Source organism: Protomyctophum parallelum, assembly GCF_964188405.1.
Source record: "Protomyctophum parallelum genome assembly, chromosome: 1".
NCBI classification, from domain to species: Eukaryota; Metazoa; Chordata; class Actinopteri; order Myctophiformes; family Myctophidae; genus Protomyctophum; species Protomyctophum parallelum.
The window spans coordinates 56,081,568-56,103,116 of NC_139697.1; the positions used below are offsets into that span (position 1 = coordinate 56,081,568).

General features: G+C 41.8%; 2 protein-coding genes across 2 annotated transcripts; both read left to right on the forward strand.

Annotated features, from left to right (window-relative positions):
• Positions 1-487: 487 nt before the first annotated feature.
• LOC310876622 (G2/mitotic-specific cyclin-B2-like) lies at positions 488-5,291 on the forward strand (the record flags this gene model as incomplete). Its single annotated transcript, XM_083790208.1, has 9 exons — positions 488-544; positions 1,226-1,348; positions 1,541-1,831; positions 2,418-2,543; positions 3,033-3,191; positions 3,284-3,526; positions 3,974-4,114; positions 4,270-4,377; positions 5,190-5,291. The coding sequence occupies 9 exons, from the start codon at positions 488-490 to the stop codon at positions 5,289-5,291; spliced, it is 1,350 nt and encodes a 449-aa protein (XP_083646334.1).
• Positions 5,292-8,279: 2,988 nt separating this feature from the next.
• Positions 8,280-20,274, forward strand: dlat (dihydrolipoamide S-acetyltransferase (E2 component of pyruvate dehydrogenase complex)). The gene is made up of 14 exons (XM_083763575.1): positions 8,280-8,700; positions 10,047-10,148; positions 10,672-10,796; positions 11,293-11,452; positions 11,646-11,772; positions 11,912-12,093; positions 12,263-12,410; positions 13,788-13,855; positions 15,781-15,906; positions 16,827-16,934; positions 17,302-17,420; positions 18,205-18,367; positions 18,573-18,709; positions 19,174-20,274. Exons 1-14 carry the CDS (start codon positions 8,443-8,445, stop codon positions 19,301-19,303), a joined length of 1,953 nt encoding a protein of 650 aa, XP_083619701.1. The 5' UTR covers positions 8,280-8,442; the 3' UTR covers positions 19,304-20,274.
• The last annotated feature ends 1,275 nt before the right edge of the window (positions 20,275-21,549 follow it).

Here is a 21,549-nt window from a genome sequence, read left to right on the forward strand (position 1 = left end):
AATATATATATATATTTAAACTTCTGTGTTTATAATAACGTTAAATAAGGTTAAACCTCTAAATGCGACGATGTCGTGGTGGTTCGCGTGAAAGTAACAAATCTACAAGCTCACAACGTGACAATGACGAGACGCATTGTGAGCTTGTAGATCGGCTATTACTCCGCCTCACACTACACCTCATAGAGTTATGACACACCGAAGTGTACCCTTTCAACCAATGAGCGGCGCGCGTTCAGCCAACTTCAGCGGGAGGTTGGCCAATCAGAGGAGGTGCGCATTAACGTTTAAAAGCCGAGCCGAGAGCTCTTTTCTTCAGTCAGTGTTCCGCAGAGAGATTGTTCGCCAGCAAGCATCTGACTCACCGCGCATTAGCGTACATTTTGATACGTTCACTGAACATATCAGATTATCAGTTTATTTTCGAAACTTTTCCGTTGGAAGTTTCAACTTTGTTTAGTAGACTCTACTAAACAAACACCACATCATGGAAAACACGTTTCGACCCGTTTTCGTCGTATCTTCAGGGCGATTCCGCCATAAGGTGAGTTAACTATTTATGAAAAATGATGATAACTAGAGTTATCAGCTAGCAACTGTTAGCTTGTTGCGCAGTTCTCCCGGCCGGTTAGCATGCTGGGTTAACGTTAACGTGCCCCGGTCAACAGAATGGTGCCTCGCTGGCTCGCTGTTGTCGCTCGCCAACCGATATCACGACACTGGACTGGTCGACAAGCGACATCATAACATAACCCGATAACCGTTACATGTCGTCCGTCGAACTGATCTCACACGACGCTTGTCTGTTGATCTGGTCTGGACTGGTCGACAAGCGACATCATAACATAACCGTTACATGTCGTTCGTCGAACTGATCTCACACGACGCTTGTCCGTTTTAATATCTGTTCTTTCTGGTCGACAAGTGACTCATGTATAACCGTTTGGCATTCATGTCGTTCGCCGAACCGATCTGTCTGTCTGTCGGATGCATCGTTACATGTCGCTCGGCCAACCGATCTAACACGACGCATTGTTGGCCATATCTGTTCTGGTCGGCAAGTGACATGCAACCAAATTGGGTTACATGTCGCTCGCCCAACCGATCTAACGCGTTGCCGTTGTCTGCTTGAATATCTGGCAAGCGACATGCTATTATGTTCAACGTTTTTTTTCCTTCCAAACAGATGTTTAACTGTTTTTTTTCCTTTCTGTTTTTTGAACAGGGGGTGGACAAGAACCCTGTACACATGGAGAATGTCAACGTACATGTACCGGGTACTAGATGTACCAAGAGAGCTGCTCTTGGAGACCTTACTAACTTTGCCAACAAGGTGCATAACACCAAGGTAAACCCTGATTCTCATCCTTTACAATTTCACAGACCCTGACCCCATTTTGATACTTTGTTTTTCCGGAGCCCTACACTGCAAAATTCCTTGTGTTCATTTAAACTGACTGTTAATTGAAACAAAGTGTGTTGTTTAAATTTAATTTGAGGTGCACAACTCTAACATATGATTCCCTTTGTACACTCTCAGTTCCAGACAGTACAACAGCTCAAGGCCTCAGATAGTGTCTACACAAGACCACAACAGATGATCCCTGCTCTACCATTTGTTGCGGACAAGATCTGGGAGAGAATGACTAGGCTGACTGGGCACTGTGGCAGGCACCTGAAACTGATGGCCAGCAAAGTGACAGAACGCACAGCTAGATGGGGAGAGCGCTTCACCTATGTAGACACACTGCAGCGTGACCGCAGAGCTAACACTGCAGAGCGCTTGATGCTGGATAGGAAGGTGTGGAGAGCATCCATCCTGGAGTCCAGAGTAAGTTTGTGCTAGTATGCAACGTAGAATTGTATTTGTATATATTTTTTTAATGAATGTCCTACGTTGTTGTGCAAGAGTGCCATGCAAAAGTAGCCAATCTACAAGCTCGGTCACGACGTGTTGTGAGCTTGTATATTTGCTATTTTTGGAGATATTTTAAAGTGAAACCCAATTTAGACCTGATGCTGATTCATCCTAATTTAATTTTTCCGAAGAACATTTTGTATTAATAAAATGTTGCAATATATGCATCTAAAATTACCAGATGCTTTCCCAGATTGAAAGGTAGGCATGTACAACAGAGTATACTAGGTTTTAGTATACGTATTCATTCCAGGTCTGAATGGGTTAAGTGTGTGTAGGTTTTTTAAATGTTGAATCTGAAGTATTAACAAGAGCTTAGTTTTGACTAAATAATAATTCCATTGGATCCAAATTAGGAACACATGTTGTGTTTTGCCCTTGTGACGATATACACTGTAATGGACCCTTATGGAACCAGCCATTTAAACTAAGATGCCGATACCTACAGTTAACTTTTAAAATAATGGGTTTTGACATATATATTTTTTCTCCTTCTCAGAGGACTGAAGCGGCAAAACCTCCAACCAAAACAACCGTAGAGGACATTGATGCAGGAGACTCGGAGATGCTCCACCTATGTTCAGAATATGTGAAAGACATATATGCATATCTAATGGATCTAGAGGTATGTGAACATTAAACGCCATTGACATTGAAGGGACATTTTTCGTCTTATGTAAACGAGCAAATCGGCTAACCAATCACAGGCAACAGGCATTCTGATTGGCCAGTATGAGATGATTCATGATGATGTATGATGATAAAGGCACCTCACTTCACACAGGAAACTACAGGATTTCGTCATGTCGGTGTCACAATCATGACATTTTACTTGACAAATGAATTGTCATACAAATAATTGCGATTGTGTTTTTTCAACTGAAAATAAACATTTATTTCCTATTTGGCTTTTAGGCTTTGTAAATTGCACTGTGCAGATTTGACAAATAACTTACATATGGGAAGAATTTGTCGATCTAATAGCTTAGAAATTGATGCAACGCATTGTGAGCTTGTAGACTTATACAATATACATACACTATTTTTGAACATGAAAGATTATGACTTGGTGTCTGTCTTGCAACAATGTAATTAAGTGTTTTGTTTTTTACAGGTAAAGCAGGCTGTGCGACCGGGGTACTTGGAGGGCTCTAAAATAACGGCACACATGCGAGCTGTCTTAATCGACTGGCTTATCCAAGCTCATTCCAGTTTCCAGCTGCATCAGGAGACACTCTATCTCACAGTTGCCATTTTGGATCGTTTTCTGCAAGTAAGGGCAACTTACAAATTTGTTTGCCATTTTATCAGCTCTAGTCTTATTTTTTCTTCCCTTTTTTAATGAGCTGTTGTGATGTGTTACAGGTTCAGCCAATTTCACCAAATAAGCTCCAGCTTATTGGTGTCGCTGCAATGCTGCTGGCTTCCAAGTACGAGGAGGGACACATAGACGCCCATGGGATCCAGGAGTTGGCTGACATTACAGACAACACCTTCACAACCTCTCAGATTAGGCAAGCGGAGCGGGTGGTGCTACGGGGTCTCAACTTTGACCTGGGGCGCCCGCTGGCCTTGCACTTCCTCAGGAGAGCATCCAAGGCTGCAAACGTGAGTCATTGTTCACTAACATACAAGGTTGTAGTGACCAGACTTGACCATCTGCACCAAGGCTTTGTCCAGACTGCAGGCAAATCAGATTTGTTTTCGTTCTCAAGTCGCAGATTAAATGTCACAATTTGACAAGCTTATGCATTGTCTATTTACCATGATTGCCGTGGTTGTGTGAAGTGTCAGTGTTCATACTGAAACACAAAATTAGAAAACAGATTTTTAAGACATTTCAAGCCACCTAGGAATGTGGTTCAAATCTGATAATTTGATTTCTATGAGGATTTACGCCGTTAACTTTATAAAGCGACTCTGGATTAGGACAATTATCTGATTTGGGCTGACGGTGTGAACATAGTCTATGAAAAACGAAAGCATGATGTAGCAGAGTATTTTGAGTTGTATTATGCAAGCAGTCTTTTTAATTGTGTTTGTTTGTTCTACTAGGCTTCTGTGGAGAGACACATGCTGGCCAAGTATCTCATGGAGTTGACACTCCTTGATTACGCCATGGTTCACTATAGGCCCTCTGAGGTCGCTGCTGCTTCCCTCTGCCTCTCTCAGCTGCTGCTGGGTGGCCTGCCATGGGTGAGTTGAATAGAATCAATGTATATGTTGGCTTATTACAAATAGATAGCTTGACATTTTGTCTTTGAGTAGGTTTTCCATGGCTTGCAGACTACTATTTTAACAGACGGATTGCACTGCACATGATGCTAATGATTGTTTTTCATGTGTTGCAGACCCCTACAGACCAGCATTACACAACATATGATGAGGCTCACCTGAAACCAATAATGCAGCACATCGCCAAGAATGTCGTTGTCAGTGAGGGGAATACAAATTTCCAGGTGAGTTGGCACACAAAGGCACTAGGGTGGTGGCATGTTATTTAGACAGATGCTAGGTTCATTTGTTTACCAGGCATTCTATAGTTTCTATGTACAGACCTTATATTATTTTTATATTATAATGTTCAGACCCATGATCTTATTGAGACATTAGCTCTTTGCATGTGGTGTATGTGTTTCCCTTAATTCCTTGCTTTTGCTTGTTGCTCTGGACAAAGGGTATCTGCTAAATGCCTAAATTGTAAATTGGAGTGTAATGTAGTAAGACTGACACCACAGCGAGTATTCAGGGCAGAGTCACCACCCCCGGGGGAAGTTGTGATTTGCTCTCGTTCACTGCAATGCAATTTGCTGCATTTCCAAAACGATATTGCGCAGAGTAGCGATTATCAAACGTATTTGCAATGCCATACGTTGAAAGATCTGTTGCCCGTGGACAAGGCACGTTACCTCCGCAAGTTAGATATTATCGGCATAGATGTTTGTCCGTATGTGATTAAGGATTGGAAAAAGTTGCATTGGCAGCCATAGAAAATTCTTACCCCGGGCTAAAACCGGATGTGATGTTTTTGGGCGTTCCTGTCTTATGTGGTGTCAGTCTATAGGGATGTTTACATAGATGAATATTGAATACTAAAATGTATATTCTCCTCTAGGTTTAGTGTAATGGAGGAGTTAGATAGGGATCTTTAAATGCATGAGTCCCTCAACACTAGGGTTAGTTTTAGTATAATGTACGTTTGTGTATTATATAATAGAGTAAGATGTGTTTAAATACATTAATTCTAATGCTTCCCCCCCCTCTCCACTAGGCTGTCAAGATGAAGTACTCGGTGAGCAAGCTGGATGTCACTCGCCTTTCTGAGTCATCTACTGTGAAGAGCCTAGCTGCTCCCCTGCTTGGCAATCCCTGATGTTAAATGCTGCCTTTCATTGAAATGTTTTATTATATATATTTTTGTTTTTGAGGGGGGCTAGCCCCTCCTATGCCCAGCTTTGCGAACACAAACACTATGATTTGATTGGAAGTACTTTTTGTCAACAGAATCAGTTTACTTGTTGATCCTGACAATCTCACAGACTAAGCAATAGTATTAGCCTTTATATCAGAACTGTGTATACTACTGCTGCTATAGTGTTCTTTGCACTTATAATGGATATTTAATCCCTCCTTGTGGAAGCACATGACAGCCAGACATTCAGCACTCTTTTACGTTTTTAAATCACTAATTCTGTTCAATCTACTAATTCAATCTACAGGCTCATGTGTTGGGACCTTGTAGACAGCTTGTTTGTCTCTGTACTTGTCATGTACATATTTGTTTGTTGTGCTCATGTTTTTTGACATTGTAGACAGCTTGTTTGTCTCTGTACTTGTCATGTACATGTTTGTTGTGCTCATGTGTTAAGACCATGTAACATTATGTTGATCTGTTTACAATCAAATATGTATATATGTAAATAGCAAAGGACATATGTACATTGTGTAAATACGAATTTTGTAAATATCCATTAATATAATAAATTGATAATTTTGCACCATGAGAATTGTGTCTGACTCTTGAATTTGAGGTATAATCTTTCAGTAGTATGGTAAAGTTTAAAATAAAATGTGTAATTCACATTGAAACCTCCCCATGGTTTAGTAAATGTAATTTTTCCATTTGTCTAAGAAATTAATTGAGTTGTTTCTATTGCAATATACTGTTATAGTACCACTATACCATTTTTATAAGCATATTGTACACACCCATTCCCAATGCAGAGGCACATTCTATACACCAGACAAAATGGGCTATACTGAGCTATAAATGGAGCATACTGATCTATTTTTGCCATAGCCTAAATACAGGTATGCCTTGAGATTTGGACTTGTCTGTTGGTGTTGGGCACAAGGTCTGAAAAGCTCTTGAATAGACTCCAGTAGGGAACCAAATGTGTCACTGGTAATGGTATACTATACTGTCTTCTACTCTATACCACATGCACTCATACTGTACATTACAGTGGTTTTCAACACCAGGGGTCCAATAATGAACCCTTACCAGAGTTTATGAATAAAAGTGTAGATTTGGGTACCACCAGAAATGACAAATTGTACCAAATGGGGGTCTGTTCGTGGCCTAATCCCTAATGCATATCAAATCAGTGGTATAGTGGTGGTTAAGCTCCCAGTTAGTTTTATAACTTTTATTAGATTAGAAGACTCAACTACGTCCCTTCAATACTGGTGGTTGAACTCACTCCTTTGAGGATGCGGATTGACACAGCTCTGTTGATGTGCTGTAGCCACACTAAATTAAAACTGACAGAAATCTTGAAAGACCAAACATTGACATACCAGATGATCTAATCCAGTACAGAACAATTTGGGGTTAAAATATTTGCCTTTACTCTGTCTTGCATAAATAAACATAAGAGGTGAGCGATTAGCATACAAAGATGCCATAATTGATTCTAAGAAAATACCTTTTGGTTATTTCTATATGCTGTAGTCTTTGTTGACTGCAATTTGTATTGTACTGTATAGTTAGTTATTAACTTATTATACTGTATACTTGTTGCCTAACATAGTGTTCACATGTTATTCATTGAATATTGGTAATGTAGTAATCCTTTGATATATTGTAGTGTAAAATATGTTGTTGTTGTTTTCAAGTACAAATTCAAATAGTGTCTTCTGTTTTTTACACCACTACAAAGAATAGAAAGTCTTCAGACAAGTGCATCGTGTTGGTGTTCAGGAGCTAAAAAGCGTCAGGGAAAGATATTTACATAATGTTATTATATTTCCAAAGCACCTCTTACTACTGTACTACTACTACTACTACTACTACTACTACTACTACTACTACTACAATATTCAAATTTAATTTTCACATTCTGCTACAATGTTGATTGTTGAGGAACCAAAACCACAATTTACTTGAATATGAGATACAACAAAACAAAACGTAAAGCTTTAATATACATCCTCGTTATTTATATAGAGCTTCCATTTACAGGTCACCATTGAAAAATTAATAATCATACCATAAAATATATTCTGTCCAGGAATAACGACCCATTGAATGTTTGGTTAGTTTGTGTCTTCTCCTGCATGGGCCCTACTTTGAAAACCACTGACTGTGCTAGAGTTATAACAAGGCTACTGCCTACTAGTAGGTACTAGTCTAGTACACAGTACACAGTACACACAGTAGTCAGTAGATGAGACAGTACAATGTATATGTTTCTTTTCCCTTTTCGCTTCCTTTATGATGAATTCCTGTTTTGTTCTTTAACTATATAGAAGTGTCTATTTGTACGTCTCTAAATGTTTTGATGAATTGAACAAGGTGGACCCTGTTGTAAACAAGTGTCGTCCACTCACAGTTAACAGTCTTTGTATTGAGTTTGTGCTTGAAATGTACTGTAATTCTGCAAACTGTTAATACATATTTCAATCAATCAAAAATAGACACTAGACACAGCTATCTAAAACAGACCTTTACTGCCATCGCGTGGTTGCTAAATAGTCACAGGCCCGGCTGTTTTCATTTTGCGACATTTTACAACAAGTGGGGACATGGGTTGCCAGTTTGTACCTTCCCATGAATCCCATCTACCGTTTACCAGATTTATTTGTATTCGATTCAGTCAGCCCAATTTCACGGTGTTTGGTTTGTGCTTAATATGTCTGTTGCCACGGAAACGGGCAGTGGCGTGACGTCAGGCTACGACGTCACGTCACCCTATAAAGTATGGCACAGAAGAGAGATCATTGCAGTTTTCCAGAGTTTAAACATTAATTTACGTTTGACAAGAAGATCACGATCGGCCCAATCGGCCACGTCACGTTTCCGGCTTTCCCTCTCGCCTTAACAGAACTGGCAACTTCACAGCAGAGCGGTGAAGGAGAGCCGTAAAGCATCCTGTTTTGGCTTGTGAGGAAGGGAGGTCATTAGAAAGTGAGGAACACGGAGCGGTTCTGGGGGAGACACAGTGCCGCCTCAAGCTTAATGCCGGTCTAAACTCCTACATAATTTAAGAGATTCGTCTAAAAGAGCCCGCCACCGCCACGAGATGCTCCGTTTAATCCTGCGGCTCAGACCGACCCGCGGCGGCCCCTCATGCTCCCGTGTCCTCTCCACCTCTACGGGGCCTGGGCTTGTCGGCTCCCGCTCCTACTCTGGTCCTCCTCCGAGGTTCCACGGTGGTTCCACATCCAGGGGCGTTGTGTGCAATGTCCCCAGCCCCTACAGAATGCCTCTGCTGCGGTGTGATCACCCTGCCAGTCGCGGCCTCAGCCAGCGCTTCTACAGCCTCCCACCTCACCAGAAGGTAGCCTACATGCACATCCTACACAGTCTAGTCACAGTGGATCAGACAGGGATGAACTGAGTCTGACAGTGTACACATGGACATTAAGTTCCATTATGTTCACTGTCAGAGTTACAAGTGGATAAACCGAGGTTTTTAGTTTTACTGTATACCATAGTAATACTATCACTAGTGAATGACCTCCTTAATGACAGGTAATGTATTGAGAGGTGTATGTACCGCTGTGGTGTATTCGAATCAGGTTGCTTCTCTCTGCTTAGGGAACCCTTCATCTGCATTGTGTTGTGTACATGACATTCATATCGTCAGTGTCACTGTCACTACGTACATATCCTGATTAGCAAGTGATATGACACTGACACTCACGGCTTATCATAGTTGGTATAGGCTTAACAGGTAAATAATTATTTATCAGGACTTATCTGACTGACAGCACTTTGGAGAGAATTAATCTGACCTTGAACATGACAGCCGTAGCCTGTATAGGTGAATTTTAGTGGTTGTGGACATGCTGAGCCTGCATGTTGCAGGAGGGGGCTTGTCATTGTGTAGAATGAAATGGCACCACATGTAGGCTAGTGCAAAGCTGTCGTTTTGAAACATAAAGTTCAGTTATATGAAGTCTCGTCAGTCAAGAAAATGCGTGCCGTGTCATGACCGATGGGTACTACTGGCGTTAATATAATAAGGGGGAAAGACTTGCAGTGCTGGAATGTAGCCAAATGTCAGGGTGGGATGAACTCTGTCACTGACTCACTGTGTGTCTGTCACTGTGTGTCTGTGATGTGGTGTCTGTCACTGTGTGTCTGTGATGTGGTGTCTGTCACTGTGTGTCTGTCACTGTGTGTCTGTGACGTGGTGTCTGTCACTGTGTGTCCGTGACGTGGTGTCTGTCACTGTGTGTCTGTCACTGTGTGTCTACTGTCTGTGACGTGGTGTCTGTCACTGTGTGTCTGTAACGTGGTGTCTGTCACTGTGTGTCTGTGACGTGGTGTCTGTCACTGTGTGTCTGTCACTGTGTGTCTGTGACGTGTTGTCTGCCACTGTGTGTCTGTGACGTGTTGTCTGGGAAGTGATGCTGTGATGATGTCTCATGATAACAAAATACGAATGCAGCAACATTTATTTTGTAGCCAGTGCAAACTTCAAACAGCAAGGAGCAATGACTTTTGTCCAACTACAGTTCCACCCTCAGGCAACATTGCTGAGGCTAGAATGCAAATGTAAATGACAACATATTTGTATGATCCTGCTATTTGGTGTGGGTGCGCTAAACGAAATGTAGTTGTATTCTGAATAGAATACAGCCTCATATCTAAATTATTTTTGTTCTTTTTGACTGACAGGTGGAGCTTCCTGCTCTATCTCCCACCATGCAGACAGGAACCATCGCTCGCTGGGAGAAGAAGGAGGGTGAGAAAATCGGCGAGGGAGAACTGATAGCAGAGGTAAAAAGCTGTTTCTGTGAGTTTCTGTCTACTGTACTGTGAGAGTATCCTTTATCTGTAGACAGTCTGGTTCTGGTTGCTACGTGGTACACAATTAAATTACATTTTCAATACAAAGAGCTTTATTCTCATGAGAAAACATACGTTTACATTTCCAAAGCAAAAGGGGAACAATTCGATCAAGACAAATTGTATGTACAATTGAAAGTCAGAATCTCCAATAAATCAATTTCTATGTACCAAGATCTCTAAATGCAGATAGTGCAGGAATACACACAACGATTAGTAGTCTTTAGGGTGGTTGTCTTCTATTTGATATCCTTCTCCTATCACAGCAGCTCACGAATCTTGATGCTGCGTTTGCAAATGTTTTGTACACATCATACACATAGAGGCAACAAGCATATAGCATTATGCAATTTATCATATGCTATCAGTGAAGTGTGTGAACACTAAAAATAGTGTGTAGAAATGTGCAGTGTATGGGTATGCATTCGTACATAATTGCTGTGTGTGTGTGCAGGTGGAGACAGACAAGGCCACAGTTGGCTTTGAGATGATGGAGGAGTGTTATCTGGCCAAAATCTTGATTCCAGAGGGCACCAGGGACGTCGCCATAGGAGCAGTGATCTGCATTACTGTTGACAGGTGCGTGTCATTCATTGCAGATGGCCTCAATTGTTTCCGTTTTGAAAGCTAGTATTTTTTATGTATTAAATATATTTACTAAAAGATTATTTATATTTATCATCTAAGGGTGTGTGTGGTTACACTTCTGATTAAACTTGTCATCCGATCATACGAGGATGCCAAGGTGCCCAAGCACTGCGCTGCTGCTGCTCACTGCTCTTTGGGATTGGACATACTGTACTTTCCCCAAGGGGACAATAAAATAAAATAAAATTATTATTATTAACTGTTAAGTCTGCACGCTCCAAAAATCAGATCTGTCTTGCATTGTGATTTGATAAGCCAGAGCACAAGCCGAACTGGCCTGGTTTACATTAAGTTCATATCTCGGTGAGGTGTGGACAGCTATGTGGGCACAATCCAGGCAATTTATAACACATAAGCCTTTGTGCAAGTAAGTTCCTCTCACAGACAAGCCTAACCATGACTTAACATGCATTTGTTTTTAAAACAGTCCTGACCTCGTAGCAGCCTTTAAGGATGTCACGTTGGACTCGCTAAAAGCAGCTGGTGCTGAGCCTTCATCGGCAGCCTCTGCCGCTCCTCCACCTCCTCCTGCGGCCAGTGCTGCTCCGGCTGCGGCCCCAGGCAGCTCCTACCCCTCCCACCTGAAGGTAGGGGTGCCTCCGTGTCAACACACACACACACACACACACACACACACACACACACACACACACACACACACACACACACACACACACACACACACACACACACACACACACAGTGACTTCATCAGGACGAGCACCTCCATGAGGCCAATTCCAGTGTGAATCTGGTTGAGAAAGTCTGTGTGTGTTACAGATCAATCTGCCTGCCCTGTCTCCCACCATGACGATGGGTACAGTGCAACGCTGGGAGAAGAAGGTTGGGGAGAAGTTGAGCGAGGGAGATCTGCTGGCTGAGATTGAGACGGACAAGGCAACCATTGGTAAACAGACTAGTGTTCACTAATAATCTTGTAATCGCTGAGTATCTCAAAGTGATTAATAATCTAATCTAGTGGCCTGAAAGTGGTGAAAAATATTGCCTCAGCAAGGATCGGCATGTTTTCATGTGTTTGTAAACAGGTTTTGAGGTGCAGGAGGAAGGATACTTGGCAAAGATCATGATAGAGGAGGGTACCCGAGACGTTCCCCTGGGGACTCCGCTGTGCATTATTGTAGAGAAGGAGAGCGACATCGCAGCATTTAAAGACTACGTGGAGACCGGAGGAGTGGCTGACGTCAGCCCCCCATCAGCCCCAGCACCGGTGAGACACTCGCTCACTTGCTCATACTCTTCTCTGACAAAATACAGCAGTCAGTCTTGTCTTCTTGAGATTGATAGCTTGTCCCAACCAAATGAATCCACAGAGTGAGGTCTCTTGACAAGTGTTTGTCTAGTATAAGAGCTCCTGACACATCATGTGTTTGTTGTAGGCTGCACCAGCTCCGCCTGTAGCAACGCCGCCAGCCCCTGCTCCAGCTGTAGGAGCCCCAGCAGCTCCTAAGAAAGGGCGTGTGTTTGCCAGCCCCCTTGCCAAGAAACTGGCTGCCGAGAAAGGCATTGACCTGGCTCAGGTTAGCGGTGAGTATACACCAAACACTGGAGTTCAACTTCCACCACGGATGTTTGCTTTGTTTGTTGTTTTTTTGAGAAGGTGAAATCCCCATCAATCGATGGTGAAGTGATGAACGTCTTTTCTTTCTTGGTATATATGTTTTTGTTTTCTGAGCTGGCATGGTGTCAAACAACACCCAGTGCCTTTTAACACTTAGACCTGTTATGCTTTGTTGACCGGAGTCCTCCAGGTGTGCTCCTTCTTTCCACTCTACAGTCTGCACAAAATCTTGTGATGCGCTGTGAGCTTGTAGATCTTCTATTTGCGGCAAATGTTCACCCCAAAATAAGGATGCTAGTTCAAGTGGTTAGTTTAATTTAGCTTTTTTTGTTTTTTATTTTCTCCTGTGATCTTAATATAAAACATTAAACTCAAACATTTGTGTGACAATAGATTGTATTTTCAATGTTGTCAATTGTCAAAGAACTTTTTGAGAAAAAAATATTTGGGAAAAGGTGATTAGGGAATAGTAAACCGGTTCCTATTTAGAACCCCTGGCCTACCCTATTGTCGATGGAAATCCATTTCGTTTTTGTGCTCTCCAAGTCATTAAAAAACCGAGCAGACATAAGCTATTAGTGATTTTCCAAAACTGCTCTGAGGCTGCAGTCTCCCCTTCCTCATTAAATCTCTAATTCACATGAATGTGGCTCTAGGAGAGAATCAGTTTTGGATGACCAAGCAGCAAGACATAGTAGGCAGGCTTTAATACCAATGAAACCATACATGAGCTGATTTCTTACTCTCTTATGAACTTCCATAGTACATCAGCACCATGGTGTTGTAACCAAGCGATGTGCTCACAATACTGCCTGTGATTACTTCACAGGCAGTATTGTGAGCACATCGCTCAGATTACTGCCTGAATATCCCTGCTGTCCGGTAGCAACCAGCCAAATGTCCAATGTCCAAATTATTCACTTTTTTCACTGGGAGAAAAAAAAATAGTTTTTGGAACACAATACGGCCTTATCAAAGTTGGCATGGTGACTTTATATGTTGTCAGATACTCGAATGTGTCCTTTCCTTATATTATCATCACTTTACTACAGCTCAAGAGGAGTTAGGACGTGGTTTTGTCCTTCTAATCAATGATCGAAAAAACAGCTCCTATCTCCAAAGTTTGACCAACTCCAATGGAGTTGGGATGTTTAGTTAGAAGCGCACATAGACATGAATGGTATTCAATATCACTGATTTATTGAAATAAATAAAGTTAAAAAAAATAGTTTTCTGCCCTACAGCGACAATATGCTCCGTATTAACTCTTACGCCCCTCTGTGCAGGACAGAGAGTCCTCCGCCTTTGTTGTGCTAAGTCATTCTGATCTCTTTGATTTATAGCCTCTGGTCCTGATGGGCGAGTGACCAGGAAAGACATTGAGAGTTTTGTCCCACCCAAGGCTGCCCCTGTAAGTACTGTCTTCTGTGTGCATGTCCGTATATGTTTGCATTCAGTTGTCAAGCAATGTAAAGCCAACTATTCAAATAATAATAAGAACATAGAGTTTAATAACGATGTGGCCTTCCTCTCAAGGCTTGAATTATCGATAGTAGGTGTGTAATGTTACTCATTCGTATTGAACCTTATAGTTCATGGAGAATATGAACTGCCCGGTATGCAGTTTTTTTTTAATCGACTAGTTCCAATGCGCTCTGCACTCAACCAGTGAATGTACCAGTCATGGCAGCAGTGCACTGTGTACAGGTTTGTCAGTGAATAAATGCTCCTACTGAGGTTTGAGACTTACTTACAACTATTAGAAACTTGCAAATCACCTGCTTCATATCCATGTCTGTATCTGGTTAACACCAAGTTACCAACATACCTTAAAGACATGGAACTTAAAGTGGACTGACTTAAGGTGAACCAGCAAATTTGACAATTTCAGCCGCTCCTCCTAAATAGATATTCTAAAACGGTTAGTCCCGATCCTTGATTCTGATTGTCTGGTTTCCGTTTAGTAGACATACTAAGGCCCAATCCCAATTGCCTCCCTCAAGCCCTGAGCCCTGTACCCTCATTGACTTTAATGACGTCAGCTGTAAGTGCTTGAGGGTGAGAGGCTGCAAGGGCTCCAAATTGTTGTGAAAGAAATGGGACAGCACTTTGAAGATGAGTCCGCCATTCATGACACTTTGCATCACTTTATACAAACTGTCCTCATTCACAGCCAGTGCCTACCTACATGCTTGGCCTATTTATACATGTCTATCATGTATATTTTAGTATTTAAGATGATCGTTTTATTATTAGTTTAATAAATACACTTTCCTGTGTGATATGAGTTGTAATATTCATATATAATAATGTGCATTATACATTTCATTTCCATATTATTTTACTTTGCTCATTAGTCATTTCTCATCATGTTTCCCTTAATATTATTATTGTTATTAAATATATAGCCTATATCCTTCCATTCCGTCTCCTTTTGAGAACAGTGAGAAAGCACTATTGTTTGTTGACATTCTAATCGCGATACATAACTAATTTGCATACCTAAATGATTGACGTTCGGAGGATCCCCCTCATTCCACTGGTAACGCTATGAACTGTGGGTAATTTATTTGCCAAAGTCAGCCTAAAGTCAGCATCGACGCTGACTTTGGCAAAGGGCACATAAAGGGGCGGGGCTGAGCCCTCACTGACTTACCGATTTCAAATGGGACATCCCTCAAGCCCTCGCAGACTTCACATGAACGCGCAGCTAAGTCAGTGAGGGCTCATTGAGTCAGCAAGGGAGTGGATTGGGATTGGGCCTAAAGAGACTTTCTAAAACGGGTAGTCCCAATACTTCATTCTGATTGGCTGGTTACCGTCACATGACCGGTGTAAATTTCACCGATAACCCACTCCTTCAATCACTTTGTATCATCCTGCAGCCTTGTAGCTGAACTGGGGAAGGGGAGCGCTTGATTGATATACAAACACATGCGTCTAAGCACCGGCCGGCTCATATGACTGTGAATGTGTGGCTCCAGGCAGCCCCGTAAAAACATCAAGCGCTAGAAGACCCTCGGCTGCACCTCGGGTCTGCCTACGCCCCCAGCCAGTGTAAAATACCCGGTAACCTTAGACCTCTCGTGGCTTATTGCTTAAATAATCTACCCCTTAGATCAGTTTATATCAATCACAGGTGCGTTATTTGTGTCTACCATGATCCAGCATATCTCTAGCTAGATGTGGGAAGGGGAGCGCTTGTTTTCCTTACAAGCCCCGGCCGTGCAGGGCTTGTCATAGACATGATCAGAGTATAAGTGTACTATGTGCTAACAAACGTGCACTTTGTGATCGTTTATGAGACTTTAACTGTATTGTTGTTATTGTGGACAGGTGGGAGCCGTTCCACCTGTAGCTCCAGCTGCACCTCCAGCTGCCCCTCCTCCTACACCTGCTGCACCCATCATCATTAGCCCCGCTGGCACCTTCACGGACATCCCCATCAGCAACATCCGCAGGGTGAGAATATGCACACACACACGCACGCACACACACACACACACACACACATATGGTGGTAGGAGATGTGTCTTTGCCCTTTCTCTCCGTATTATCATTCTTATGATCACTACTACTCAGGACCACGCATGTCGGTAACAATGTCAATCGGGAATGATTCAAGTTCAGAATGTATGCCCCACCAGCACCCATTGTGCCCGTTATATATATTTTTTTAACTTGTTTATTGCCATTATAAGATCATTCACAGGCAATTTGTTTCCGATTGCCCGTTATTTTTAGATTTGTTGAGGGGCGTGCCGCTAGCCCCTCCATTGTCCAGCTTTGAAGGTTTGTGTAAACACAAACGTTGTCCTAACATTGAATGCCATTGACAATGAATGGCCATTTTTGAGTTTTGAGCACAAATTGTGATTGGCCGGAATGAGATGATGTGTGATGATAAGAGCGCCCCTCACTTCACAAAGGTGTGATTTTGTTTGAGGGGTGCTAAGGAGAAATGAGGTCAAATGTGTGTGTGTGTGTGTGTGTGTGTGTGTGTGTGTGTGTGTGTGTGTCGCTGTGCAACAGTGCCATCCAGTGGCGAGGTGTTGCAGCTGTCCATGCTCAGTTTTTCAAAGTACATACCCTTGGGTATTCAGTGCAATACCCATGGGCACTGGTCTACTCAGTAACGGTGCAAGTTGGGAATTCATGTCTCTAGTCAGTACACCCCAATCACACAGAGATTTGGTGCGTCGTCCACAGACATGCGGACACGATATCCATGGTTTTTAGTTCTTGGAAACCGTTGGTCCCAGTCGGCATGTCACACCCCCTCATCTGAGACACACACGCCAAGTTTGCCGTCGTTCGTTCAGATGATGCCCAAATTACAATCATACACACAGGTTTTGTGAATGATGTCGTCTCTCCTCCAGGTTATTGCTCAGAGATTGATGCAGTCGAAACAGACCATCCCACACTACTACCTGTCTGTAGACGTCAACATGGACCAAGTCATGGAACTTAGGAAGGAACTAAACAATGTGAGTTTGTGTGCTTGAGAACACGAGGGCATCCAAGGTCTCAAGTAGTGCCCAGTTGAAAGAAATCTGAGTCTGAATTAAATGTAAAAGCATTATTGCTCCCGCACGGCAAATTTGGTTGTTTTCACCACATTTGTGGTGGTTCAAAAAGCAGAAATCAATGTTTTGACATAATTCTTACGACATGCAGCCAGCCACGCCAGTGGGAGGTTAGTGTGTTAAAAATGGGTTTGGATTGAAACTAAGGCCAACAAATCTAATTACATCAAGAAATGTGTAATGAAGTTATAGCATATAGTAAGAAAATTGTGTACTTAAAGAAAAGAAGAAAACAAAATCTGTTTGAACTGTCTTGTCTCCTCTGCAGGAGGTCAAAGCCCAGAACATCAAGCTGAGTGTGAATGATTTCATCATCAAAGCCAGTGCACTGTCCTGCCTCAAGGTCCCTGAAGCCAACTCATCCTGGCTGGATACAGTCATACGCCAGTCAGTACACACAGGCAAAACAACACAGTCGCACGAGTGATGTCACACCACATACTTCATAGTCCCATACCAAAACGTACCCTCATAATACTTTGGATAGACATACACACTTTACATGGGTAGATGCAGTGGGGAAAGCGTGGCTGTATGAAATAGGAATTTGATGTGTATAATAATTATGTACAGACTAGCCGTAGTAGTCATGTGATGTAGGCAATGGCGATGCTACAATTTACAATTTAGGCATTTAGCAGGCGCTCCTAATCCAGAGTAATTAATCATACATAAGCTAAGAACCAACAGTGGGATATCTATATAATGAAACTATGCGTATACTATACACTATAGAGTGCCATGTCTACATAAAATGCTATCTAAGTTACATAAGTTGAGCCTATGCATACGCCTGTAAGGTTGTCGAGGCTAGGACAAGTGTTACTGCAAGTGCTACGGGCTAAGATGGAGTCTGAAGAGGTGAGTTTTCAGACTACGGCGGACGATTGGGAGTGAGTCTGCAGTTCTGATTGCAATGGGAATTGGGAATCTGATTAATGCTATGAAGAGCTGTTAAACATAATATGTTTAACCTAGTTTTCGGGTTTGCAAAAACGGGTTGCAACTTGAACGGCCCTGAGTTGGCTAAGTGAACTTTGCAACATTCGACACGGCAACTCGTTGGGTTCTGAACACCCCCAACATGTTTAGGGGCAATTTCAGCAACTGTACACACACACATCTCCTCAGATACCTTTTGTGTAAGAGATACATTTGTCTGGGTCTGCAGGAACCACGTGGTGGATGTGAGTGTAGCAGTGAGCACGGCCAATGGTCTGATTACACCCATAGTGTTCAACGCTCACACCAAAGGACTGGTTGCCATCTGCTCTGATGTGGCCTCACTGGCAGCCAAGGCCAGAGAGGGGAAACTGCAGCCACACGAGTTCCAGGTATGAGTCATGCAGCTCCTGAAAATGTCTTAAATAATATTTTTAGTCCTTAAATGTTGTTGTTGAATGTTGTTGACCACCCATATGCTATGTTGACCTGCGCTTTAAAGGGATAGTTCTGATTTTTTTTAACTTAAGCTGTATGAAATACTTACAGCTGGTAATAATTTTAAAATATCACTTTTCTTGTTCTTTCTTTTTTAAGGGCGGTACGTTCACAATTTCAAACTTGGGGATGTTTGGCATCAAGAACTTCTCTGCGATCATCAACCCCCCCCAGGCTTGTATCCTCGCTATCGGAGGTTCAGAGAAGCGACTGATTCCCGCTGACAATGAGAAAGGGTAGGCCCGGGTTATAATTATTCATAATGCTACCACAAATCAACAAGTAGATGTCAGATATCCCAAATCAAATGTTTCTTTGGCTTTTTTTGTATTATTATTATTATTATTATAGTAGTTTACATAGTATTGTACAGTATTTTCGGTACATACATTCAGTGCTTTGAGTTCAAGTTTATCCGTCACATGCAATAGATAATTGTACTGCTCTCGACATTGCAGACTATAAATCCAATACAAAAAGGGAAATGAAAGTAAGGAAAACATACAAAAGAAAGTAGATACAAATTATGTCCGTCTGTGAATGGAAATGTGAATTTCTGAAAATTGTGACTGTGGCAATGATGATGGCATAGTAAAAATGGATAATAAAGATATGTAGAATAGACTAATGTACATTTTAAATGTATGTGCCGATAATAAGTTAACGTATATATTTGTGGCTGTTCATTTCTTTTTGGCAGGTTTGACGTTGCTAGCATCATGTCCGTCACTCTGAGCTGTGACCACCGGGTGGTTGACGGGGCAGTCGGCGCCCAGTGGCTCGCAGAGTTCCGCAAGTTCCTAGAGAAACCAGTCACCATGCTGCTCTGATGGGACAGTACTGTCAAATAATATATATATATATATATTGTGATAGGCCGGGACCTCTCTTGATCCACATGTCAAGACAAAGACACTCCCACTCTCCCTAAAAGGGAAATGGCAGCACTCTAACCTCCACCATGTCCGCACATCTCTACATGCCTGCTCGGTGTTTCTCTACAATTTCTTTCTCTCTCCCTTATTCATAATGTATTTATTAAGGCCCCATGTTTCACACAGTGAGATGAGAATGAGGTGGCCATTACCCCAGGCAGAGGCTGGCCATAATGGCAGGAAAACATTGTTAATGTTTTTATTTGTTTTTGTTTGTTTGAAGGTCAAAGCAGTGGGGCAGACTGTACTGTATTCAGAAGTATGTTCATTGTGCAACTGTGTGTGTGTGTGTGTGTGTGTGTGTGTGTGTGTGTGTGTGCGTGTGCAAACACAGTGTATGAATTTCGTATGAATGCGATAAAAGCTACAGGAAAAGCTATTTTTTTGTTTGCTTTTCAGTAGCTGACGGTTTTGCGTGCACTGGTGTACTATAACCCCAGAATTCAAGACGCACACATACTTTACCAAATGTCACTCCCCAATCATGGTTCATATGTTCTCTCTTCCGTGGGTAGATGTGTCTATGTTGGACGATGCAATCATGCAATGCTGCCTAAGACAATATGATGGCTAAATTGTTTCAAGCAGCTATAGCAAATGTGCTATTGGATAAAGAAAGGACAAGAAAAGTAAAAATAAGAGAATTGTATTTAATATATTTATCCAGGCCTTTAGTGTATAATGGCACTCTCTTTAGTGAAGCACTTAACAGTTTCTGCCTATCATCTCTCCTATGGCAATGTGTATTTTCAGAACTTTAGAACATTTTTACTTTTTATCCATAAACTGGGACGCACAGAGAGGTGGTGCTGGATGTATCATTGTCATTTGATGAATAAAAGTAAACCTGGTGATGGACTGTATAGGATTATTTGGATTTTGTTCTCTTAAAGAAAAATGCCTTTCATGCATAATTTCATGCATGCATTCACCTGCTCCCTGATTAGACGGCATATGAATTAACTTAATAGTAAGATGGATTAAGACCAGTCAATTCAATAGATTACCATGAGCTCTAGGGTTGAAGAACCCATTCAGGACACGAACCCCTGTTGGTGTTTTGACTCTTCTGGACGAGAACCCCTTTTGGGGTTCTTATGTACAGTATATAGCAGCATAACAATTTAGTAATTTTTTAATAAATTGAAGGTTTTCAGAAAACCTAGTTCAGGATTTAGAAGGTGTTTTTAGAATCGGCCTCGGTCCTGAATGGGTTAAAAGAGCTCAACTTCTAACTTCTCCTTGGATCAACCAAAGCTGTTGGGGACATAATGCACTACTATCATCATAACACTGTTCTGACTATATACTATCCGAATATTTGTGTGTGTTTGTGAGAAAGAAGGGGTGGGGTTAGTTGCATCACTCAGTGGATTAAATCTGCATGCATGGTCTTTGCTTTTGCATGGATGGGTGTACATGGTTACAACGTGCTGCAGAAGGCATTTCTTTGGTCTTGGCTATGGGTGGCTCTGGAAGATGGTTGTTCTGGACCTTGTGTGTGTATTTTACCACTACTGAGAATGGTAAGCTAAATCTATTTCATGTCTCATTAGAAGTCAACTTCAAATGTATTGTCACATCACAGGTTGACAGAAGTTCAAGTGGGTGAACTTCATGTCTGTACTCTGGTCATTTGTAGTTTTCAGGAAAGGAAGAAGAATACTAGATGGAACAATGAAAACGGCTCATGACTAAATACAAAAATGAACTGATTAAACTCACCTGACTGGCTAATCTTGGTCATTAGCACAGCACAAAGACTTTGTGGGGTTTAGAGACGATGTGTAACCATCTTTTACACAATTGGATTTCCCTTCAAATAGATCTGTATTTTCCTTTCAGTCATCCTACTGTAAATACCTAGGGAGAGAAAATGGAGTTACAGTGAGTGTACCCCTGCAATGTATGGGAAATGTATAGAATAGATACTAAGTAGATACTGTTTGGCATCAACTACTGTGAGCTCCATGAGCATACAGAGATGTTTTAGTTTTGTACCTGTAATGTATTGTAGCTACTCCTAAAAATAAATAAAATAACACCTGTCATCAGTGATCTACAGTTGTTTTCTTGTTTATTTCATAATCATTTATTTAATCAATGTAAAAGAATATGGGAAAAATGTGTGCTTTTAAAAT

Bases quoted from the DNA above. Each gene is read 5' to 3' on its own strand.
- dlat (XM_083763575.1), top strand. From the start codon at position 8,443: ATGCTCCGTTTAATCCTGCGGCTCAGACCGACCCGCGGCGGCCCCTCA. The intron at 10,149-10,671 runs GTAAAAAGCTGT...GTGTGTGTGCAG, and splicing joins AGGGAGAACTGATAGCAGAG to GTGGAGACAGACAAGGCCAC. The intron at 18,368-18,572 runs GTATGAGTCATG...TTCTTTTTTAAG, and splicing joins TGCAGCCACACGAGTTCCAG to GGCGGTACGTTCACAATTTC.